Source organism: Oncorhynchus nerka, linkage group LG13 (genome assembly GCF_034236695.1).
Source record: "Oncorhynchus nerka isolate Pitt River linkage group LG13, Oner_Uvic_2.0, whole genome shotgun sequence".
Taxonomy (NCBI): Eukaryota; Metazoa; Chordata; class Actinopteri; order Salmoniformes; family Salmonidae; genus Oncorhynchus; species Oncorhynchus nerka.
The window spans coordinates 55,311,042-55,336,884 of record NC_088408.1 but is presented as its reverse complement, the minus strand read 5'-3'; the positions used below and the strand labels follow the sequence as shown (position 1 = coordinate 55,336,884).

At 45.4% G+C, this 25,843-nt stretch overlaps 2 protein-coding genes across 3 annotated transcripts in view; one reads left to right on the top strand and one right to left on the bottom strand.

The window, feature by feature from the left end:
* Positions 1-18,777, top strand: part of LOC115139714 (rhotekin-like) — an 88,449-nt gene extending 69,672 nt beyond the window's left edge. For both annotated transcript variants that reach the window (XM_029677406.2, XM_029677407.2), the window contains exons 5-12: positions 3,130-3,247; positions 4,856-5,080; positions 5,357-5,451; positions 5,897-6,003; positions 10,833-10,964; positions 12,965-13,130; positions 13,440-13,544; positions 14,581-18,777. In XM_029677406.2, the coding sequence (XP_029533266.2) occupies positions 3,130-3,247; positions 4,856-5,080; positions 5,357-5,451; positions 5,897-6,003; positions 10,833-10,964; positions 12,965-13,130; positions 13,440-13,544; positions 14,581-15,224 (1,592 nt within the window). In that variant the 3' untranslated portion in view covers positions 15,225-18,777. The remainder of the gene's footprint in view (positions 1-3,129; positions 3,248-4,855; positions 5,081-5,356; positions 5,452-5,896; positions 6,004-10,832; positions 10,965-12,964; positions 13,131-13,439; positions 13,545-14,580) is intronic.
* Positions 18,778-19,690: 913 nt separating this feature from the next.
* Positions 19,691-25,804, bottom strand: mblac2 (metallo-beta-lactamase domain containing 2). The gene is made up of 2 exons (XM_029678864.2): positions 25,228-25,804; positions 19,691-22,883 (listed from the first exon to the last, which is right to left on the bottom strand). Exons 1-2 carry the CDS (start codon positions 25,667-25,669, stop codon positions 22,474-22,476), a joined length of 852 nt encoding a protein of 283 aa, XP_029534724.1. The 5' UTR covers positions 25,670-25,804; the 3' UTR covers positions 19,691-22,473.
* Positions 25,805-25,843: the final 39 nt, after the last annotated feature.

Sequence of the window (25,843 nt, the reverse complement as noted above, 5' to 3'; positions counted from 1 at the left end):
AAACCTTTTACCTTATCATAAGTAGACACAATTGCAAATGATTAAATCCTTCCAATAGAAAAGAAACTTTTTAGTTACGAATTGAACTTTAATTAAATGAGTTGACTCTTCACATGGGATGATTTCACTGTACAACAAAAGAAAAGGAATATTGAATGATCCCCAAGGATCCATTGCATCTCCCAAAAACATTTTCAACATACATCTGTAAAATGATAGTCTAGAAACAAAATCTCTGGTTGTCTTCCTCTCAGGCTTCCATGTCTTCTCCCTGGACCTCCTCAATGTCCACCTCTTGAACATCAGACTCTGAGGCCTCATCTTCACTGTCACTTTCCAACCTAGTTGAGGACGGCTCGTTGTCAGCCTCAAATTTGTCTGGATGGACCCCAATTTTTCAACCCGTATTGGTCAGTCTCTTGGTGTGTGTGTTCCCAAACACGGACCAGTTGTGCTCTGAGGCAGCTGATGTTGGTGTGATTTGGATGATGATGGAGGCAACAGCGGAAAGAGCCTCAGATCCACCAGGTGGCTGATGAGATATGTTGGCACGACTGCCATATTGCATCTCCATCCCAAAGCCCTTGCTTGGAAGTGTACTTTGCCAGACTGCCAAGAACCTTTCCCTCATCCAGGCCAAGGTGGCGAGACATGGTAGTGATGACACCATTGGCCTTGTTGATCTCTGCACCAGACCGGATGCTCTTGACAGCATACATGGGGTCCAACATGTAAGCTGCGGTGTGTATGGGCTTCAGGCAGAAGTCTTCACGCTTTTTGATATATTTCAGAACTGCAGTTTCCTCTGCTTGGAGCAACAGTGAAGTGGGCAGGGCAGTACGGATTTCTTCTCTTACATCTGCAAGCAGAGTCTGAACATCATACAGGATGGCATTGTCTCCTTCAATCCGTATCCATTGTTTTCAGTGCCATGATGTCATTGAGAAGCAGATTTAATGCATAAGCAGCACAGCCAATGGATGTGATGTGAGGGTAGGACTCCTCCACTTTAGACCAGGCAACCTTCATGTTCGCAGCATTGTCTGTCACCAGTGCAAATACCTTCTGTGGTCCAAGGTCATTGATGACTGCCTTCAGCTCATCTGCAATGTAGAGACTGGTGTGTCTGTTGTCCCTTGTGTATATGCTCTTGTAAAATACTGGTTGAGGGGTGGAGATGACGTAGTTAATTATTCCTTGCCTACAAACATTCGACCACCCATCAGAGATGATTGCAATAGTCTGCTTTCTTAATGATTTTCTTGACCTTCACTTGAACTCTGCATCCAGCAAATGAGTAGATAAAGCATGTCTGGTTGGAGGGGTGTATGTTGGGCGAAGAACATTCAGAAATCTCTTCCAATACACATTGCCTGTGAGCATCAGAGGTGAACTAATTGCATACACAGCTCGAGCAAGACGTTCATCAGCATTTCTCTGACTACGTTCTTCCATTGAGTTAAAAAAAACTTCTGATTCCAAGAGGACCGTGAGCTGTGGCTATCGATAAGGTGTCTGATTCATAATTTTCACCTCGAATAGAAGTAGAGGGACTTTAGTCAGAGGTTTCTTGTTGTGAGTGTTGAGGGAACTTTGTGCACTTTGGCCAAAGGATTCTGCATTTTTGTTGCATTCTTCACATGATTTGGCACAGTATTTGCAAATGTACACAGCTTTCCTCCTACATTAACTGCAGTGAAATGTCTCCACACATCAGATAGTGCCCGTGGCATTTTCCTGTAAAGATTAGAAAAAACAAATACAATTCCATGTAGAGATAAATAGTTAAGCAGTTAGATTAAACATCTCCTTTGTAAGATAAATGTTTTAACATGAAACATGTATGGAAACAGGTGAATTAACACTCCTCAGTTAGCAGACTCAAGCAAGCTAAAACCCACATGGTAGAAAAAACTAACTAGCAGAAATTGTTAACAAGTAAGACATTATTTAAACATACTTTGCTGTAGGCTACTATTTACTAGTTAACAAAAAATCATGGATGTCGTATAAAATTATATTCACCCCACCCAGTATTGTAATCAAAACTTACCAGAAAGCACATACTGTAGTTCCTGGCTCAGTGTAGTAGTGTGGGCTCAATAGCATCTCATTAGTGTGCAAGATCTTGAGAATCAGCTGTTTTTATTTAACCTTTTATTTAACTAGGCAAGTTGGTTAAGAACACATTCTTATTTACAATAACGGCCCTACCAAAAGGCCTCCTGCGGGGACGGGAGCTGAGATTAAAAATAAAAAGATATTTGTGCACTTTGGCCAAAGGATTCTGCATCTTTGTTGCATTCATATAAATATAGGACAAAACAAACATCATGACACGAGAGAGAACACTACATAAAGAGAGACCTAAGTCAACAACACAGCATGGTAGCCGCAACGCATGACAACACAGCATGGTAGCAGCACAACATGACAACAGCATGGTAGCAACAGAACATGGTAGCAGCACAAAACATGGTACAAACATTATTGGGCAGAGACAACAGCACAAAGGGCAAGAAGGTAGAAACAACAATACATCATGCAAAGCAGCCACAACTGTCAGTGTGTCCATGATTGAGTCTTTGAACATGTGATGGAATAGTGCACTGTGCATGCAGAGGGTTGCAATTCCATTGAATTGGGGATAGTTTAACCAAAATATGCCACAAGACTTAGAATTGCCTTATGTGTATCCCTCAAAAAAGGTTCACTATTATAAGCTTGCTTTTTTGATGAATTTAAGCTAAATTCCCAGGCTTAACTTCCCATGGAAAATTTCAGACACTTTGCAACCCTAACTGCTACGTGTAAGGGTCTCGGGTCACCACCTAATGGTAAAAAAAAACAAACACAGAAATCTTTAGTATGGTCTGCCCCTCCCCGACAACTGGAATGAATTAATCTGCATGACCTAGTAGACCTATGCACATATAAATTAACTCCAGGAGGGACAGGTAGTAGGAGAGTCTAGGTGAAGTTTTAATGAGGCAATTTGTCAAGGTCATTAAGTGCAGTGGGAAGATAACTGAGGGCATGGACACAAACTCGCACACATACTCACACACCGGCACATGCACTACACTCATGCACACGCTCACACACATACTCTCTCTCTCTTTTCCTCAGAGCTGCATCGGTGTGCAGTGTTCTGTCTGCTTCAGGTGGGAGGGGAGATCCACGACACAGACATGGTGATGGTGGACCGGACACTCACCGACATCTGCTTTGACAACACCATCGTCTTGTACGTCTCCCCTTTCTGTTTGGCTTGTGTTGTCTTGCGCTGCGTTTACACAGGCTTGCTCGATTTTGAACTTTTGCTCAATTATTAGCAAAAGAGCTAATCTGATCGGTCGAAAGATCAATTCGTGGGACAGGATCCGAATTTGGTTCTCTGTGTAAACGCAGCCTGATTCTTTCATCTTTCCCATGCTATAAGTGTTTGGTGTTTATGTGCATGCTTAAGGTCATGCTTGTAATTGAGAGAGATTTGATTTATAAATGTATCAGTACTTGATTCTGTATATAAAGTGCATTCAGAAAGTATTCAGACCCCTCGACTTTTACCACATTTTTTGGTTACATTAAAGCTTTATTCAGAAATGTATTCAATAGTTTTTTCCCCCTCATCAATCTACACACAATACCCCATAATGTCAAAACAAAAACAGGAAATATCACATTTACATAAGTACACCTGTATTTGGGGAGCTTCTCACATTCTCTGCAGATCCTCTCAAGTGCTGTCAGGGCTCTGGCTGGGCAACTCAAGGATATCCAGAGACTTGTCCCGAAGCCACTCCTGCCGTGTCTTGGCTGTGGGCTTAGGGTCATTGTCCTGTTGGAAGGTGAACCTTCGCCCCAGTCTGAGGTCCAAGTTTTCATGAAGGATCTCGCTCTACTTTGCACCGTTCATCTGTCCCTCAATCCTTGCTAGTCTCCCGGTGCCTGCCACTGAAAAACATCCCCACAGCATGCTGCCACCACCAATGCTTCACCGTAGGGATGGTGCCAGGTTTCCTCCAGACGTGGCGCTTGGCATTCAGGCCAAAGAATTCAATCTCGGTTTCATCAGACCACAGAACCAGCGGGCTGTCATGGTTGTCCTTCTGGAAGGTTCTTCCATCTCCACAGGGGAACTCTGGATCTCAGAGTGACCATCGGGTTCTTGGTCACCCCTCTGACCAAGGCCATTCTCCCCCGATTGCTCAGTTTGGCCGGGAAGCCAGCTCTAGGCAGAGTCTTGGTGGTTCCAAACTTCTTCCATTTAAGAATGATGGTGGCCACCGTGTCTATGGGACCTTCAATGCTGCAGTCATGTTTTGGTACCCTTCCCTAGATCTCTGCCTCGACACAATCCTGTCTCGGAACTCTATGGACAATTTCTTTGACCTCATGGCTTGGTTTTTGCTCTGACATGCACTGTCAACTGTGGGACCTTATATAGACAGGTGTGTGCTTTTCCAAATCATGTCCAGTCAATTGAATTTAGCACAGGTGGACTCCAAGTTGTAGAAACATATCAAGGATGATTAATGGAAACAGGATGCACCTGATCTCAATTTCGAGTCTCATAGCAAAGGGTCTGAATACATTTTGAATACATTTGCAAAAATTCGAAACTTTTTTTTTCTTTGTCATTATCGGGTATTGTGTGTAGATTGAAGAAGAAAAACATTAATTGAATCAATTTTAGAATAAGGCTGTAACATAACAATATGTGGGAAAAGTCGAGGGGTCTGAAGGCACTGTAAAAAAATGTGTTTGCTGTGTGTGCATGTGTACGTTATTTTTCCTTTACACTGTTACACATGCTTTGAATATCTATGTGTGTGTCTTTGGCTGTGTGTAGCAGCGAGGCCAGCCCGGGCTTTGAGCTGCGAGTGGAGCTATACAGCTGCTGTTCGGAGGAGGACTACTCGGCAGGGAGCGCGCCCAGGAAACTAGCCAGCAAACTGAGCAGCTCTCTGGGCCGCTCGGCAGGAAAAAAGCTCCGTGTTGCCATGGACCCTGGAGCCTACAGCCCCACCAGCAATGCAGGGGCAGCCACACTGCTGCTACCTGGACCCGCAGTGGCGTAAGTGGGTTTGGTTGTATCACATCATGCTGACACACTACTATAGCTAGATATTCACATAGACACACACTGATACGCATGTCCATGCATACATTGTTGCGTTTACACAGGCAGTCCAATTCTGCTCTTTTGCCCAATTAGAACAGTTAGTGGAAAAATAATAAGAATTGTCCTGCCCAAAAACAACCACACAAAGACACTGGCAGACACACAGAGACACATGTGCATTTACTCCCACAGTCACACAGCTCACCAGTGTATCTGTTCTGTCCACAGGGGACCTAAGTACCACCTCCTGGCCCACACATCCCTGTCACTGACACATGTCCAGGACAGCTTCCGCACTCACGACCTCAGCATCTCAGGCAACGGTAGGTCACAGTCGAGAGAGTGGTTTCATCCATGTACAGTACTCATTTTCTTTCTTTCTTTCCCTCAGTGTCAGTCTCTCTCTCTCTCTCTCTGTGTCTCTCCCTCCCTCCCTGTCTCCCAGCAGGAATCTAGCTGACAGCCAGTCAGAGTCAAGGTCGTAGTAATAAAGCACTCTAGCAGGGTCAGTGCTGTGTAAAACTCTCATGATGAGGGCTACAGGGGACTAGACACCCTGACATGTGCTGCTGTTTCATTCATTGCCCCTTACGGCTCTAATAAAGTTTGATGGGCACTTCACTGTTGTTCACAGTTCTCCCTGCAGTGGTGAGACTTTTATTCCCTGCTATTACTGTTGGTGTGTGTGTGTGTGTTATATGTTCATTGTATTTATCTTCTCAACCCTCATTCATTCCTTTCTTTCTCCCTCTCTTTCTCTCCCTTCAGAGGAGTGTTCGTACTGGGTGCCTCTCTACGGCAGTGTGTGTTGTCGCCTGGCTGCCCAGCCTCACTGTATGACCCAGCAGATGATGAGTGGCTGCTTGAAGGTCAAGGTGAGTGTCTGTGCGCGAGCGTTTGTGTGTTTGGCAGGAAAGCAAGACATAGGGCTCTAAAGTGCGACAAAATATTTTGTTGTGCGACCCCCATTAAATCCAATCTACTGTATATGTGTTTTAGAAAATAATTGTTGTAATGATAAGGTTTTGCTTTTCCCCAGTGCAGATTCATTAGCGTCATGCTTGCACCATTACTATAACAAAAACAGCTTGTTTCTAGTCCAAACTTAGCACAACTCAGGATATGACCCAGATGTTGACACGGGAGGCGGATAGTACAGTTCTCAGATGATTTATTAGAAACAAAGGGCAGGTCGAGGGCAGGTTGTGATCAGGTCAGAGTCGGGCAGGTACAGGACGGCAGCCAGGCTCGGGGTCAGGGCAGGCAGAGGTTCGTAATCAGGTCAGTCAGACAGGTACAGGAGACAAAGGGCTGTGAGACAGGTCTAATCCTAGACACATGAAAAGTGGGATGTATACGGAGGGTACGGGGCGAAGGATCTTGGAGATGGGGAAAGGGCCGATTTAAAACGGGGGGACAGTTTGCGGGACTCTACCTGGAGGGGCAGATCCCAAGTGGACAGCCATACCCTCTGCCCGAGACTGTCGGGGTCCGGTTGTGGTCCGCCTGACGTTGATACCTGGAGGTGAAAAGCCGACCGGGCTCTCTCTCCAGGTACGGCGGACGAACATCTGGGCATAGTGTATGCTGAGCAAAGGACTGTGTTGTGGGCGTACTCTACCACACGAGCTGCTGACTCCAGGTGGTGGGGTTGGCAGAGAGCAGGCAGCAAAGAGTCGTCTCCAGGTCCTAATTGGCTTGCTCCGACTGGCCTTTAGACTGGGGGTGGAACCTGGAGGACAGGCTGGCCGACGACTCAATGAGCGTGCAGAAAACCTTCCATAACTGGGATGAGAACTGAAGACCACGGTCGGGGACCATGTCCACCGGAAGTCCATGGATCTGGAAGACGTGCTGCACCATGAGCAGGTGGTGTCTCCTTGGCTGAGGGTAGCTTGGGGAGAGGGATGAAGTGGGTGGCTTTGGGAAATTGGTCCACCACGGTAAGGATAACCATGTTGCCATCAGACGGGGGTAGACCAGTGATGAAGTCCAGGGATATATGTGATCAGGGACGGGAAGTGGTTGGAGGCCAGCCGGAGCTTGCAGAGGAGTCTTATTCTGGGCACACAGTGCAGGCGGCAATGAATGTGGAGAGGTTAGGAACCTATGTGGGCCCCCAAAAACGTTGTCATACAAAGGCCAGGGTCTGATGGGAGCCAGGATGGCAGGCCAGTCGAGAGGAATGACCAGATTCCAGAACCAAGGAACAGTAGAGTCTGGGACAAACATCCGGTTAGCCGAGGAGGATGGTCTCGGGGTCTGATGGTGTAGCAGTGGGGCTATAGAGGCGTAACAGAGCACCAGGCTTCACATTCTTGGACCCCGGGCGGTATCAGATGGTGAAGTTAAATCGGGTGAAATGCAGGGCTCATCAAGCTTGCCTTGGAGTTGAGGTGCTTGGCCTTGCGGAGATATTCCAGGTTCTTGTGATCTGTCCATACTATGAATGGGTGTTCCGTCCCCTCTAACCAGTGCCTCCACTCTTCTAACACCATCTTCACCGCCAAAAGTTCCCGGTTACCCATTTCGTAATTCATTTCCGTGAAGATGAGACGATGGGAGAGGAAAGGAAGGATGCAGCTTTCGGTCTTGGGCCGAACGCTGGGACAGGACAGCCCCCACTCCGATGTCCAAGGTGTCGACCTCCCCCACGAACTGCCGAGACGGATTTGGATGGATTAGGATGGGGCCAGTAGTGAATTGGTGTTTGAGGTCCAAGAACGCCTGGTCTGCACCTGGAAACCATGTAAACGGGACCTTTGGATAGGTGAGGACTGCAAGGGGGGAAGCCCGGGTGCTGTAGAAATTGGCGAACCCCAGAAAGCGTTGCAGCTGCACTCTGGTGGTGGGTTGCAGCCAATCCACCACCGCTCTCACCTTTTCAGGATCCATAAGGATGTTGCCTGCAGTTATGATGAACCCCAGGAAGGAGATTCAAATGTTTCCGCTTTGACGTACACCTGGTTCTCCAGAAGACGCTGGAGGACATGTTCTTAAGTCGAGTGGGAAAGCACAAGGATCAAGGTAGACGAATATGAACCAGTTCAACATGTCCTGGAGAAGTTTGTTTACCAGGGCCTGAAACACAGCAAGAGCAATGGTCAGTCTGAACGGCATCGCCAGGTATTAGTAATGCCCGCTAGCCATGGTAAAGGGGGTCTTCCACTCATCCCTTCCCGGATCCTTACCAGATGGTAGGCATTCCAGAGGTCCAACTTGGAGAAGATGGTAGCCCCCTGGAGAGGCTCGAAAGACGAGGCAATGAGTGGAAGCGGGTAACTGTTTTTAACCATGATGACATTCAGGCCCCGGTAGTCTATACATGGACACAGGGTTTTGTTCTTCTTCTCCACAAAGAAGAGCCCTGTGCCTGCAGGGGAGGCAGAAAGACAGATACCCCCTGCAGCCAGGGAGTCCTCAATATACGTCTCCATCACCTTAGTGTCCAGATCTGACAGGGAAAAAGACGCCCGGGAGAAGGTCGATGACTCAGTCATAGGGCCGATGCGGAGGAAGTGCAGTGACACGGGCCTTGCTGAAAACCTCCCGGAGGTCCTGGTACTCCGCGGGAATGGCGGAGAGGTCTGGGGCTTTTCCCAAGCCCGCAGGAAGAGGTCCCGGAGCAGGCAATGCCCATGGCAAAATAGGCTCCAACCCAGGATAGAACCAGTAGCCCAGTCGATCAGGAGATTGTGCCTCTGGAGCCAGGAAAACCCCAAAACCATGGGTGCATGATGGGATTTGATAGGCAGGAACTGCATAAACTCACTGTGATTACCCGACACTCTCAGGTTGGTGTGGGTGACTCTGCCAATAGAGCCCCCATCCAACTCTGACTTCCATGGGAATGGAGAGGGGTTGTGTGGGGATTCCCAGCTCCAACACCAGGGTAGCGTCCATAAAGCTGTCATCGGCCCCAGAGTCTGAGCACCCGGAGAGATTTGGACCGGTCACCACACAACAGGGTAGCACGGAGAGGAGTACGAGCAATGGAAGATGGGAATCTCCCCATACATCTCACCAGTGTACTTGTACAAGTACCTCCTTGATGAGCCTTGTTCTTAAATGGGCAGGTAGATTTTAAAAAATCTTACTCCACAATACAGACAGTTCTGGGTGGTAAGTCCACGTAATCACTCAGCAGGAAACAGTTGCATGGGCCCCGGAGGAGACAACACAACAGCCCTCTGTGTCATCCGAGAGACTTCGGCTGCCATCGGATCCACTTGGAAATGTTGGCTTTGTGGATTTCCAGGATTCCTCGGAGGCGAGGTAGAAATCGAGGACGAGCATCGGCGACAGGGAACAGACTCCGTCTCCCTCCTACATTCCCGTAGCCGCCCATCGATCGTCAAGGCTATGAGTGAGTCGAGGTCAGCCGGGGGCAGCTCCCGGGCTACGAGCTCGTCTTTAATCACCTCCAACAACCCGTGAAGGAATTTGTCGAACCGGGCTTCTGGGTTCCAGGCACTCTGTCACCAACATGCGAAAATCCAACACATAGTCACACTACGGGAATCCTGACATAGTTTTAGCAGCTTACGAGCCGCCTCTCACCCAGACAACGGAGAATCAAACACTTTCTGTACGTCCTCCACAATCTGAGGCAAAAAATGGATTGTTGCTCCCACACCGCCGTAGCTCAGGCAAGAGCCCTCCCGGATATCAGCGTTATAACATACGCTATTCTCGAGCGATCAGAGGGAAATGAAGAGGGCTGTAGCTCAAAGATTAGAGAACAGTGAGAGAAAAGGCCGGCAGGATCTGGGATCTCCAGGGTAGCACTCCGGAGGAGATAAGCGGAGTTCTTGGGAAGTCGGGGTAGATTGCGGAGAAACACCGCTGGTAGCGGGGTAATTTTACAGTGTGGGGGGTTACTGTAGTGGTGGGCTGCCTCACAGACAATCCGCAGAATTGCTCCAGCAATGTGTTGAAGGCACGGTCCTGGCATTCCACCAAGGTGTGGACTCCTTCCATAAGATCTTGAAGTAACTCCTCGCGTCTTCCAATGGTGGCTACCTGGGAAGAGACGGCATTGTGGAGCTGGTCCGAGTCTGCTGGGTCAATCATGGCCAATTCGTACTATCACGACTCAGGATATGACCCAGAGGCGGATAGTACAGTTCTCAGATGATTTATTAGAAACAAAGGGCAGGTCGAGGGCAGGCAGAAGTTTGTGATCAGGTCAGAGTCAGGCAGGTACAGTAACGGCAGGCAGGCTCGGGGTCAGGGCAAAATGGTCAGAACCGGGAAAAACTAAGAAACAGAACGGCGGGAAAGAACGCTGGTAACACCTGATCAGATGGACTGGCAACAGACCAACAGAACACAGGTATAAATACATAGTGGATAATGGGAAGCTGGGTGACACCTGGAGGGGGAGGGAGACAAGCACAAAGACAGGTGAAACAGATCAGGATGTAACAAAACTGTTCAAAGATCTGACCCATATTACTGGAGCAACAGTTTTTTTCCTTCTTGTCGAGGATTGGGGGCCCGTATTTTACATTCTAAAACTATTTGGGAGCCTTTAACCTTTTTTGTTTTACACCTTTTTTAGTCACATTTGTTTCCTCAGCTAGCTAGCTAACAACCTGGTAACTTTATATAATATTCCACAAATGACTTTTGATTTAAATGATTTAAAAACATTTTAGCTTTTTATAATAAACGTCTGTCTGTCTCTCTCTGTCTCTCACAGCAGTTGGGAGGTGACCCTCAGAGTTGGACGAATGTCTACGGCGTCCTTAAAGGGACAAACCTTTTCTGTTACCACCGGCAAGAGGATATGGAGGCTAACGTCGAGCCAGCATTTACCATCGCCATCAACAAAGTCAGTCTATTTAAAAATTTAAAAGTACATTACCAGATACACACACACTCAAAAACTGCATGCTAGCTACGGATATAGGGATTATCTGATCTTTTAATGCCACCTCTATTATTATTTGTGATATCTTCTTAACCTCTATGGGATCGGTGTCCTCCCGCGGGATAGTTGAGCTAATGTGATTAGCATGACGTTGTAAGTAACAAGAAAATTTCCCAGGACACAGACATTTCTTATATGGGCAGAAACTTTAATTCTTGTTAATCTAACTGTACTGTCCAATATACAGCAACTATTACAGTGAAAACATACCATGCTATTGTTTGAGGAGAGTGCACAACAAAAACTGGTTTGATACATTCACCTCTGAAGGTAAATATTGTACTTACATTCAGTAATCTTGCTCTGATTTTTAATCCTGAGGATCCCAGAGATAATGTTGCATAGTTTTGTTTGATAAATCAATTTTTATATTAAAATGTGGGAACTGGGTTCTACAGTTTGAACCCCTGCTGTGTCCTGGTCCTGAGCTAAAGGCAGTTACAGTTGAAGTCGGAAGTTTACATACTTAGGTTGGAGTTATTAAAACTTGTTTTTCAACCACTCCACAAATTTCGTGATAACAAACTATAGTTTTGGCAAGTCGGTTAGGGCATCTACTTTGTGCATGACACAAGTCATTTTTCCAACAATTGTTTACAGACAGATTATTTCACTTATAATTCACTGTATCACATTTCCAGTGGGTCAGAAGTTTACATGCACTAAGTTGACTGTGCCTTTAAACAGCTTGGACAATTCCAGAAAATGATGTCATGGCTCTAGAAGCTTCTGATGGGCTAATTGACATAATTTGAGTCAATTGGAGGTGTACCTGTGGATGTATTTCAAGGCCTACCTTCAAACTCAGTGCCTCTTTGCTTTACATCATGGGAAAGTCAAAAGAAATCAGCCAAGACCTCAGAAAAAAATTGTAGACCTTCACAAGTCTGGTTCATCCTTGGGGGCAATTTCCAAATGCCACTTTGTCATTATGTGGTATTGTGTGTAGATTGGGGGGTTATTTGATCCATTTTAGAATAAGGCTGTAACATAACAAAATGTGGAAAAAGTCAACGCATCTGTAAACTTTCCAAATGCACATTAAATGCTCCGTACATAATTGTCTTTCTTGATTCTTGAGATACAGGTATTTGGAATGTTGTGCAAAAATATATATTGAATTAATTTGATTCATTTGATTATCGCCAAGCCCTAATACAACCAGACGGTCTCTCATAAGAGAGAGTCCAGTTGTCCCCAATGTTTCAAGGACAGAACTTATTCCTCTTTCCACCCTGTCTATTGTTGATCCCTGCTGGCCTTAATCTTTCTGCTGTGGCTCATTGAGTCGTGGTGACCCTTGACCCACAGTACAAAGCCCTGTTTTAGCTTCAGGCAGAGATCATTAAATCAGCGGGATCATCATGTATTAGTCAGCAGCTCTGACTGCTTTGCTCTCAGGATCAACGTGAACCCAGAGTGAGGCTGAACAGGGCGCTGCTACCATCTACTGGTGGTGATGAGGAAACACATTGCAGTACTGTCATTTTAGTGCGTACAGTCATTTTAGTGCGTCCCTATAATATTGCCTTTCTCCTGAAGTGTACCCTCGTTCACTACTTCCCAAAGCATTGGTGGAGGTATTGGCTGTAGGTTATTTCCACCTCTTATACCAGTAAGTTCCTTTCAAATCATTGAAGGGTAGTGAACAAGTGCACACTGGGAGGACAGAGAGATAATTGGGACGTAGCTGATAACTGGGACAGATTAATGCTTGAGGCTGAGTCTACTGGGCTTGACTGTCAGTGACCGCTCTTTGTGTCAGTAAGTGCATTCACAATCTGCGTTGACAGATGTTAAAAGGACGATTTCATGCTTAAATACTTATTTTTGGGTGGGTATTGAAACATTTGGTTAATTCAACGTCAGTAGCTTATCATGTGTCTGTGTCTGTGTGTTAGGAGACGAGAATACGTGCGTCAGAGAAAGACCCCCACAGTAAGGCCCAGAGCATCTGCATCAGTAACCAGTACGGGGGAGAGGAGATTACACACACACTCTCGGCAGACAGTCGCGAAGAGACACACCGCTGGATGGAAGCCTTCTGGCAACAGTTCTGTGACATGAGTAATTAAAAATAATAATAATGACTTAACAATAATATTTATTTTATTTGATAATATAAACTAATAATACATCTGTATTTTTTTACATCAGTAAGTTTGTTCTGATCACATGATTCGGGCCCTAGGTTCTTCATTGGTGAGGTCAGGAGGTAAGAAAAAACTCCCGACCCTCCTGGCCTTAGACATGATTTACACTCTAGGTCCTCATATGCTCTTGTTCATGTGCTCATTGGCTCCTGATGTGTTAGTGGTTTTCTCAGCTCTTGATTGGATGTTTGAAGGTGATTGACGGCTTCCTTCTTCCCTGCAGGCCAATGGAAGCAGTGCTGTGACGACTTGATGAAGATTGAGCTGCCATCACCCCGGAAACCAGCCCTTGTCGCGTCAAAACAGGGTTCTCTTTACCACGAAATTGGTAAGACAGCAACCCAAATGGATTCAGAAACGGTTTACTATATTGTCCAAAATACGTTTATATGATTCAGCAAGACGTTTTGGAAACTTGAGTCTCTTTCTGCTTTTATTCATTTGTTTTAAATCTAGAACATACAGTAGGGTAACATTATAGTTTGTTTAGGTTAGTGTAAATAATAGGTTAATAGGTTTATAAACACAAATAAATCCATGAACGATATATCCAGAGGAGGACGGCCCCCTTTCCGTAACTGCATGTGTGTGTTTCTGACTAGTTCTTCTAACAGTGGCGTGGTCCACCATACGCATGAGCTCTCCATCCGACTACTCTGAGCTACCTGCTACCTCACTAGCACACCAACCAACCTCTGTACTTGACTATGGATGGAAGTGTTCCTTTCTCTGACATGCTGCTGACTCACTTTCTTTCTCTCTTCCTTTCTCCCTCTCCTTGTGTCTCTCTCAATTTTTGTCCCATCTCCCCTCCATGCCACTCACCCTTGTTCCTGTGATCAAATTACACCCCCTCCCCTTCCCCCCCCCCCCACTAATATCATTATTTATCCTTCATTATTAATTGTACACTCGAATGCTAATCTTCATATATTCCAAATGAACGTACTTTTTCCTTGTCGCGCACATCATTTCATTCCCCAAACGATAATATCGCCATTATATTTTACTGCCTGTCAATGTACATTATACCTGCCCACCACCCCATGGGTTGCCCCCCTCCCCCTGGATCCTAGCCCCCTCACCACCCCTCTTGCGAGGGTCTCTTGCTGCAGGATAACGCCGTGTCTGCTGAGATTCGTGCTCTGCTCTCCTCCTATTACAACGACAGGTGAAGTACCAGTGGGGTCCACCCCCCCCCCCCCCGTACTGGGCTCTCCTACCTACTGAGGAGTGTTAAAGCTGACATCCCTCCTCAACTACCACCACCAAGTCTAGGCCTGCCCTTCTCTAAACTTTCTCAACTTTATTAGCATAGTCTGTCCTTCCACAGTGGAGTAATGACTTTCCTCTGCTCCTTCTAGTTATTGACACCTCTGATGACATCAGCACGGTGACGGACATCCTGACTCGGCAGATGCAGGAGCTGGAGCTGAGGAGCCAGCTGGGGACCTCTCCTCCCTGGATGTCCCTGTTCGAGGAGTCTCCTGGTGGCCCCCGCACCCCTCGGCTGGTCCGCCACAGCCCCCGCTCCCCCCACCGCCTCCCCCACAGCCCACTGAGCTCCCTGCGCTGCCCCTGGCCAGGCCTGCTCTCCTCAGATGCCAGCCTGACCTCTGACAGCGACAGCCCCTGCAGCACCAGCCCCTGCTCCCGCCACCGAGGCTGGGCCGAGCCCCTCTCCCTCTCCTCCCCCCGCTTCCGCCCCCGCACCCTCTCCCTGGATGCCAAGCTTAGCACTCTCAGGGGCAGGGGGTATGGGGGGGTGTTACAGTGCTCCTGTCAGCCCCCTTCCTCCTCCTCCCTTGCCCCCATCCCGGCGCAATGCGTCCCCCAGGCCACCTTGTCCTGCTCCAGCTCCACCTCCAGTAACAGCTCCAGCGAGGGAAGCCACAGCCCCTCCTCATTGGACGGTACCCCTTTCTCACGCCCCTCCTCGGCCCGCCGGAGCCTCAGGAACCTGAGAGCCAAACTGGACCCCCGAAATTGGCTCCAGAGCCAGGTATAACCCACCTCAGACCCCCACTCATCTAAACCGTCTCCAATAGGCAGCCCACCTGCAATAGGCAACCCACCTCAGACCCTCACATTAAACCACTGAGCCAGGGATAAGCCACCTCAGACCCCCATATCATCCAAAGTCCTGGTAAGAACTGGCGGGAAGGAAGCCAGTCCCACAGTTGAAAGAGCCCTGGTATTAACTGGAATTACTTTAGACTAAGGACAGGAGACATTCTGCATCAGTATCAATGGTCCACAGAACATGGGAGTCTTCTGCTTCCCTTTCGAATGGTAATGCTGGTTAGGAAATTGAAGAGTTTTTTTGTTTTTGTTGATGACATAAACGCAATATCTCTAGGCTCTGCGCATCTGAAATCTCCAACTGGAAAGGGCAGCATCTGTCAGTCAAAGACGAGAGTTTCCTCGTCAGTCATCCAAGCTATTACACCCCTCAATATGACCATGATTTCATAGCATCTTGTTAGTTCAGCTGCGGTATTTACTTACTATATGTGCTGTATTTGTGTTTGCAGTGTTTGGGCAGGGCAGTGAGCGTGTGGCCAAGTGAACTGTCAGTGTATGGGAATGTTTAGTGTCTATGTGGTCATGGGGTTGTTGTTACCTGTACCAAAAAGGCTCACTGTGATCTATCCAAATGACTAGACCCATCACTTGTATTATGAATTCATGCCTAGAAGGAACAAGTATATTTATGTACCGATTTGCTTATTGCATGTTTGTGCTCAAAGACGCAAAGAATGCGTTGCCGGAGATCTTAACTGCTCAGACGGTGAATGAATTGAAAGCTCAACTTAATGCACCAGTTCTCCCAATAATTTACTGTACTACTTGTTCCTACTGTGATAACATCAGGGTCACATTGAGCTTCTGCAAGGTTCCTAGAACCTCCCATGCATTCATTAACACGTTGTAGGCCTACTATACAAGAACCAATATTTAAGATTTATGTTAATCACTTTTGGAGTAAATTATAATGAATTGAAGTAAGCCAAAGGTAACGTACTACATAATCACGAGAACTCATATTAACTTGTTACACTGCCTCGTTGCAGTATTGCTTGCAAATGTACTGACTTTGAAATCTGGGCCAGCCCCTACAAAATACCATAGAGTTAAGTTGAAGGCCTAGATGGTTTTTGGAATGGAGAGGCATACGCTTTGGGTGTCCTTGTTAATCTTTAATACGCCCCTACTAGCAGGCAAGGATTTCCTCACAAACGATACTCTGTTGATGAAACAAATACTCTGCATGGAGAACAGTGTTGCTAGGGGGTTTAAATCCCATGCTACAGCTCGTCTCAGTTCAAGGGTATTTTAATGTCATCCAATTCAGTTACGTTGGCAAATGTTATGTATTTGAGAATGTAGAAACTGGGAATGCACATACATGGGTGAAGAGTTTAGATATCCCACCTTTGACCTTGTGGATTTATAGCATAGTTTGTGGTACAGTCGTAACCTTATGGCCTGAAAACCGGTCCCAGAATTTCACACACACACACACACACAGTACCAGTCCAAAGTTTGGACACGCCTACTCATTCTAGGGTTTTTATTTATTTGTACTATTTTCTACATTGTCGAATAATAGTGAAGACAGCAAAACTATGAAATAACACATGGAATCATGTAGTAACCAAATCAAATATATATTTTAGATTCTGCAAAGTAGCCACCCTTTGCCTTGATGACAACTTTGCACACTCTTGGCATTCTCTCAAACAGCTTCACCTGGAATGCTTTTCCAACAGTCTTGAAGGAGTTCCCACATATGCTGAGCACTTGTTGGCTGCTTTTCCTTCACTCTGCGGTCCAAATAATCCCAAACCATCTCAATTGGTTTGAGGTCATGCGATTGTGGAGGCCAGGTCATCTGATGCAGCACTCATCACTCTCCTTGGTCAAATAGCCCTTACACAGCCTGGAGGTTTGTTGGGTCATTGTCCTGTTGAAAAACAAATGGTAGTCCCACTGAGTGCAAACCAGATGGGATGGTGTATCGCTGCAGAATGCTGTGGTAGCCATCCTGGTTAGGTGTGCCTTGAATTCTAAATAAATCACTGACAGTGTCACCAGCAAAGCACCCCCACACCATGACACCACCTCCATGCTTCACGGTTGGAACCATACATGAAGAGATCATCCGTTCACCTACTCTGCTTTTCACAAAGACACTGCGGTTGAACCAAAAATGTACAATTTGGACCCACCGATCTAATGTCCCTTGCTCGTGTTTCTTGGCCCAAGCAAGTCTCTTGTTATTATTGGTGTCCTTTAGTAGTGGTTTCTTTGCAGCAATTAGACCACGAAGGCCTGATTCACGCTGTCTCCTCTGAATAGTTGATGTTGAGATGTGTCAGGTACTTGAACTCTGACGTATTCATTTGGGCTGCAATCTGAGGTGCAGTGAACTCTAATGAACTTATCCTCTGCAGCAGAGGTAACTCTGGATCTTCCTTTCCTGTGGCGGTCCTCATGAGAGCCAGTTTCATCACAGCACTTGATGGTTTTTGCAACTGCACTTAAATGTTCCGCATTGACTGCCTTCATGTCTTAAAGTAATGATGGACTGTTGTTTCTCTTTGCTTATGTTGCTGTTCTTGCCATAATATGGACTTGGTCTTTTACCAAATAGGGCTATTTTCTGTACACCACCCCTACTTGTCACAACACAACTGATTGGCTCAAACGTATTAAGGAAAGAAATTCCACAAATTAACTTAACAAGGCACACCTGTTAATTTAAATGCATTCCAGGTGACTACCTCATAAAGCTGGTTGAGCGAATGCAAAGCTGTTATCAAGGCAAAGGTTGGCTACTTTGAATATAAATATAAGAATATAAAATATATTTTGATTTAACACTTTTTTTTGGCTACTACATGATTTCATAGTTTTGATGTCTTCACTCTTATTCTACAATGTATAAAATAAAGAAAAACCTTGGAATAAGTATGTGTCCAAACTTGACTGGTACTGTATATACAGAACATTGCAATCGATTATGCAAGTAGGCAATACAGGAATTACTGATCTATAGCAAATATTGTGTTGAGCTTTTTCTTAAGATAGTGCAGTCTTTTACCTACTTAGAAATACCAACCAGGTGATTGTAGTAGTTGTTAAATTATGATAAGGTGGGCAGGGGTAAGTGTGGTTGGCCCCCCCCTGGTCTATGCATTTAAGCCTATCAATCCCTCCATGTCTCTTATGATGGACTGTAGGCTATGATATGTTACTGTGTTCCAAGGGCTCACGGCTGGCTCACTCAGTTTCTCATTAAAACAACTGTAAATGCTTCAAAGTGGCATTTGTTACTGTAAAGTTTTTTTGTAAGTTAACAAAACTCCTTTCTCTTTTTTGTTAAAATATATTTTACATGATTGATTTTGTTATAAATACAGCTCTATTGATATTACTTTAACAGTCGATTTCAGATCTATAACTGCATCTGGTAGATAACATTAAATGTTAACCATGCAAGTGTCCTGTGTTTAAAAATGTAACATAACGATAATAAATGATTTGTCAATTTAGAACAGCCATTGTTTTCTTGTCATGTCCGTCTCATGTTAGTGGAAAAGAGTATAATTTGATATGTAGAAAATAAAAGCTATTAGCTAACTAGAGCAGGGCTGTTCAATTCCTTTCCTGGATGACTGAAACACTTCTGGTTTTTGTTTCTACCTGGTAGTTAATTGCACTCACCTGGTGTCCCAGGTCTGTATCAGTCCCCGATTTTATAATGAGAGCCATCCAGGTCCAACATTGAACAGCCCTGCTCTAGAGCAAACAAGCTTTTTGTCAATGTTGAACAGAAAGGCCCGCACACTGAATATGCTCCCAATTACCACTTTTATTGACAACGTTTCGATCCACAAGAATCTTTGTCAGGTCAAATAGATACACATTCCATAGAATAGCATGCTATTCACCTATTAGTTCGAGGTGGAGACGAATAAATGAAGGTGTGGCCACAGACGCTGTATTCTGACTGACATAATTCCATCACCTTTACGTTATAGTAAACCATGAGTAAGTTCTAGTGAATCTACCAGTTCCAAGTGGAAAAAGCATTTACTTCCCCCTGATAGATATAACATCAATCTCCATGCACTGTAATTTACAACTTCATAAGAGCTAAGTAAATGAGTAATCTGTTTGGTTATTAAGGGAATTGTGAAAATATATATATTTACCTTCTAATGTCTGGAGACAAATGTGAAACCAGTCATATGGAAGTATATCAACATGTGAAGTTTATAAAATGCTGTGCTATTATGCAGAATTGAAATTGTATGGCCTTTTAACTTGCAGGGATGGGCACTACATTATCGTTCCATTTAATTACCTTGTTTCCTTTACCTTACCTCAAATCACTTATGCATAATCAGAACTGGAAATAAAAGATGATGTGATGTAGGCAAAGGATTAATAACAAATCGAGCCGAGTTAGACAGACACTTCGTTTTTTATTTTTTTACCTTTATTTAACTAGGCAAGTCAGTTAAGAACAAATTCTTATTTACAATGATGGCCTACCCCTTTAAACTCTTGTCAATTGACCCAAAATGTATGCAGACATAGTGCATGCCAACGCAGTGTTCTGTTTCATAGTTTAGGGACTGAATGAATATTTTATCCATTTAAAGTTGAAAACTGCTGTAGCGTATTTCAGCTATCCAGACAATGTACTGCAAGAGCCATTGGTGACCCAGTTATCCTTGTCATTCTCTGCACACAGGATCCAAGCCTGCGTGCCAATTCTCCACCCGTCTCCCAAACTGTGCACTTCCAGTCATGAATTTAAAATCATTGGATTAGTGAAATCATTCGCTAGAGGGATTTTCCACCATTGTTAAATCTATGATGTGGAGTGGAGTGTGGAAGGGCACAGAATTGGTATTTGCAGCCAAACTATCACATGAATCTTTCCAATGGGAATTTGTGCTGTTGAAAATGTCCTTTTCCTCAGTGTTGAAAGTAAAAGAAAAAGCAACACAGTAACTGGAATGTCTCATTTCAGGAATGTGCTAATACTTGTGATGGCTTTATGCAGTGTTACAAAATATATAGTCTCGTCCACCAGCCGCCTTTTCTCTCTCTTGTTAGCCTGGGGACGAGGTTACAAAGATCTAGACGGTCATGCTCTGTGTGTGTGAATGTGTCTCTGTGTCTCTCTCTCTTTCTGTCTGTGTTGAGGTCAGTAGGTGGTGTGCTGCCTGTCACCTTATTTCCCCTATGGCAGTGTTACTCATCTCTGATCCCAGAGCCTCCTTAAGGTTGCATATTTGACTCGACAACTAACTATCTAGCTCTTCATTAGTTATTCCAGCTGGGCAAATACAAAAATATGCAACTGTGAGTACTGGGGTAGAGAAACACCGCCATAAGAGATGCTGCCTAACGTGAAAGCACATTCCAACAATCACACAACTTGTCAAATTCTTAATATTATATTAAAATATATATATACACTGCTCAAAAAAATAAAGGGAACACTTAAACAACACAATGTAACTAAGTCAATCACACTGTCCACTTAGGAAGCAACACTGATTGACAATAAATTTCACATGCTGTTGTGCAAATGGAATAGACAACAGGTGGAAATTATAGGCAATTAGCAAGACACCCCCAATAAAGGAATGGTTCTGCAGGTGGTGACCACAGACCAATTCTCAGTTCCTATTCTTCCTGGCTGATGTTTTGGTCACTTTTGAATGCTGGCGGTGCTTTCACTCTAGTGGTAGCATGAGACGGAGTCTACAACCCACACAAGTGGCTCAGGTAATGCAGCTCATCCAGGATGGCACATCAATGCGAGCTGTGGCAAGAAGGTTTGCTGTGTCTGTCAGCGTAGTGTCCAGAGCATGGAGGCGCTACCAGGAGACAGGCCAGTACATCAGGAGACGTGGAGGAGGCCGTAGGAGGGCAACAACCCAGCAGCAGGACCGCTACCTCCGCCTTTGTGCAAGGAGGAGCAGGAGGAGCACTGCCAGAGCCCTGCAAAATGACCTCCAGCAGACCACAAATGTGCATGTGTCTGCTCAAACGGTCAGAAACAGACTCCATGAGGGTGGTATGAGGGCCCGACATCCACAGGTGGGGGTTGTGCTTACAGCCCAACACCGTGCAGGACGTTTGGCATTTGCCAGAGAACACCAAGATTGGAAAATTCGCCACTGGCGCCCTGTGCTCTTCACAGATGAAAGCAGGTTCACACTGAGCACATGTGACAGAGTCTGGACACACCGTGGGGAACGTTCTGCTGCCTGCAACATCCTCCAGCATGACCGGTTTGGTGGTGGGTCAGTCATGGTCTGGGGTGGCATTTCTTTGGGGGGCCACACTCCATGTGCTCGCCAGAGGTAGCCTGACTGCCATTAGGTACCGAGATGAGATGTGTCCTCAAACCCCTTGTGAGACCATATGCTGGTGCGGTTGGCCCTGGGTTCCTCCTAATGCAAGACAATGCTAGACCCCATGTGGCTGGAGTGTGTCAGCAGTTCCTGCAAGAGGAAGGCATTGATGCTATGGACTGGCCCGCCCGTTCCCCAGACCTGAATCTGGGACATCATGTCTTGCTCTATCCACCAACGCCACGTTGCACCACAGACTGTCCAGGAGTTGACAGATGCTTTAGTCCAGGTCTGGGAGATCCCTCATGAGACCATCCGCCACCTCATCAGGAGCATGCCCAGGCATTTTAGGGAGGTCATACAGGCACGTGGAGGCCACACACACTACTGAGCCTCATTTTGACTTGTTTTAAGGACATTACATCAAAGTTGGATCAGCCTGTAGTGTGGTTTTCCACTTTAATTTTGAGTGTGACTCCAAATCCAGACCTCCATGGGTTGATACATTTTTATTTCCATTGATAATTTGTGTGTGATTTTGTTGTCAGCACATTCAACTATGTAAAGAAAAAAGTATTTAATAAGAATATTTCATTCATTCAGATCTAGGATGTGTTATTTTAGTGTTCCCTTTATTTTTTTGAGCAGTGTATATATTCATTTTCCAGTCTTGAATGCATCCCATAATGATGGGAATCTTGATTTTCTGTCAATCATTGCCTGATGTAAAGCGTGGGGGCATTTTAATTAATGATGTAAATTAACATACATTGGATCACAGCAGTTTCTGATTGACAGTACAAAGAATTCCTGATCATTGAAGGGGTAAATTATCTCCCGCATATCCCCAGTCTACCTGTGCGACTCTAAATGCTAGCCTGTCCCTTGGCTAGCAGATGCCCCGCCCCGTGTGTTGGAGGCCCGTAACGCCAATCCGGCCAAGGTCCTCCAGGCGAACGTGGAGAAGCGTGCCGGGCAGGTGCCAGCTTTGTCAATGTACCCCGAGGCGATGCGGTGGAGCTGCTTCGCGCCAAATGTGTGATAGTGTCCCGGCATTACCTGGTCCACCTGCTCGCTGTCCACCAGCCCCACCAGGCGCTCACAGCTGCTGATGTAGTCGCTGACCTGGCTAGTGGGCAGCCAGTCGATCATGGCTCCGTCGTAGACCACGTCCCCACTGAACAGCATCTTGTTGTTGCCATCGTGCAAGCAGATGCTGCCCCGGGAGTGGCCGGGCATGTGCAGCACCGTCAGCTGCCTGTCACCCAGGTTGATGACATCACCTGAGGGAGAATGAGGAGAGAAAGGTGGGGAAAACAGACACATTGAGCAATAAGATATTCCAACTGCATTGCAGCACTGACGCAGCAGAAGTGTATTGACCAGTGCTTAGATTACACAGGGATCGGATGCTGGCTGGGGGAGTTTGAGCCAACTTTTTTAAGTGTGCGGCAATGCGTGAACATGTGACAAGACGGACCAAAAATCTGCCATAATTAAGAATATGGATCAGGAGTGTGTGTGTGTGTCTTCAAAGCAAGAATATAACTTGTGTTGTGGTCTGATCTCTGTGGATGGGATTGAATATGTGTACATTCTCCCTTTCAGGCTCTGTCGTAATTCAGTATGGCCGGGTCTCGTCTGCTGTATTTCCTTGGCTAAAATAAAATCCATCAAAGTCATCAGCTGAGTATGAAAATAGCATATACAGTGCCTTCAGAAAGTATTCACACCACTTGACTTTTTCCACATTTTGTAGTATTACAATGTGGGATTACATTATTTTAAATTATTAATGGAAAATAAAACGTAAGTATTCAACCCCCTGAGTCAATACATGTTAATATCACTTTTGGCAGTGATTACAGCTGTGAGTATTTGAGTAAGTCTCTAAGAGTTTTGCAAACCTGGATTGTACAATATTTACCCATTATTATTTTTTTCATTCTTCAAGCTCTGCCAAGTTGGTTATTGATCATTGCTAGACAGCCATTTTCAAGTCAAAACTGTAACTAGGACACTCAGGAACATTCAACGTCATCTTGGTAAGTAACTCCAGTGTATAATTGTCCTTGCATTTTTGGTTATTGTCCTGCTGAAAGGTGGATTTGTCTCCCAGTGTCTGTTGGAAATCACACTGAACCAGGTTTTCCTCTAGGGCTTTGCCTGTGCTGAGCTCCATTCCGTTTCTATTTTTTTTTTAAACAACTCCCTAGTCCTTGCCAATGACAAGTATATCCATAACATGATGCAGCCATCACCATGCTTGAAAATATGAAAAGTGGTACCCAGTTATGTGTTGTGTTGGATTTGCCCCAAACATAATGCTTTATATTCAGGGCAAAAAGTATATTTATTTACTTCAGTATTACTTCAAGCTTATTGCAAACAGGATGCATGTTTTGGAATATTTTTATTCTGTACAGGCTTCCTTCTTTTCACTTTGTCATTTAGGTTAGTATTGTGTAGTAACTGCAATATTGTTGATCCATCCTCAGTTCTCCTATCACAGCCATTTAACTCTGTAACTCATTTAAAATCACCATTGGCCTCATTGTGAAATCACTGAGCGGTTTCCTTCCTCTCCGTCAACTGAGTTAGGAAGGACTCCTGTATCTTTGTAGTGGCTGGGTGTATTGGTAAACCATCCACATTGTAATTAATATCTCTAAAGTGCTAAAAAGGATATTCAATGTCTGTTTTTTGTTCATTTTACCCATCTACCAATAGGTGCCCTTTTTGCGAGCCATTGGAAAACCTTCCTGGTCTTTCTAACCTAGTGGTTAGAGCATTGGGCCAGTAACCGAAAAGTCACTGGTTCAAATACCTGAGCCGACAAGGTGGAAAAAATCTGCCGACGTGCCCTTGATCAAGGCACTTAACCCTACTTTTCTCTAGGGGTACCGTACTACTATGCTGACTCTGTAAAATTAACACGTCACTGCACCTATCCAGTTCTTTCCTATGGGACCCATTATAAGGGCTATTGAGTGGTGCAGTGGTCTAAGGAACTGCATCTCAGTGCTAGAGGCATCACCACAGACCCTGGTTCAATTCCAGGCTGTATCACAACCGGCCGTGATTGGGAGTCCCATAGGACGGGCGCACATTTGGGTTTGGCCGGGGCATGCCGGGGCATGCCATCATTGTAAATAAATAAATGTGTTCTTAACTGACTTGCCTTGCCTAAAGGTTAAATAAAATAAGCAACAACATTGTACAGTTCCTGTAAATGAGTCAATAGACTTATTTAGGGTGTGGAACCTCATCTCAAGAATGCGCAGTCAGATTTTTAACGCTCTGACTTCTATTGAGAGTGTATGATGGGATACAAAAAAAGGGAGGGGTAATGCAGGTGTGTGTGCGCGTGCGTGATGGGAGGTCAGTGTTGGTGCTCTGCCAAGTCTCTGCAGTATAAATTTCCCTTGGGATGCAGCCTAATGTGAAAGTGTATTCCAACGCAAAGTCTGTAACAAGGGTTGCAGACACATCCTTTAAAGGGCTGTGTAATTACATTCATATTGACCATATCTTTATCTCAACATCATACAGCAAATGGTCTTCTAGATTTCTGTTAAAACAATTATGCCACCACATTGGTATCTCTATAGAATGTTTGGTTCTTACCTTCTTGTAGTATATGTGTTGGTTGTACAGCTTTGACTCTGTATTGCCTGGCCCTCCATCCCGGCCAGGGAGCCTGGACTATCTCTCTATCGGACAGCCAGGTGACCGTCTCGAAGTTGTCTCCGTTAGCCAGCGCATCGACCTCTGCACTGTGGACCCCGACCTGTTGGAACTGATACAGACCACCTGAGTGGTCGAAGTGGGCGTGGGTGGCGATAGCCAAAAGGGGGTTCTTTCGCTGCGGGTCGTCTCCAAGCAGACCTTTGGAGTTAATGTAGTCAGGTAAGCTCCTCAAACCCAAGCCTGTGTCTATCACTACGTCTTGGTGAGATCCTCGGAGGAGCCAAATATTAGCTCTGTTTGACGATTCGAAAAACTTCTCCTGGATCCAATATAGTCCTTCCCCGAGGGATTTATGCGCGTACCAGTCCGTGGCAGACATGCCAGGTCATTCACTTGGCGACGCGTAAAAGCTGCAGTCAATTGCCGTTGTTCTGCTACACACATGTAATATCACTGTATTTGAATGTCTAAGATTTTAATACCCAGAAATAATGGTGGCCACCGGACACACCCTTGTGGGAGGAACGCATGTTGACTGGACGGATAGATGTAT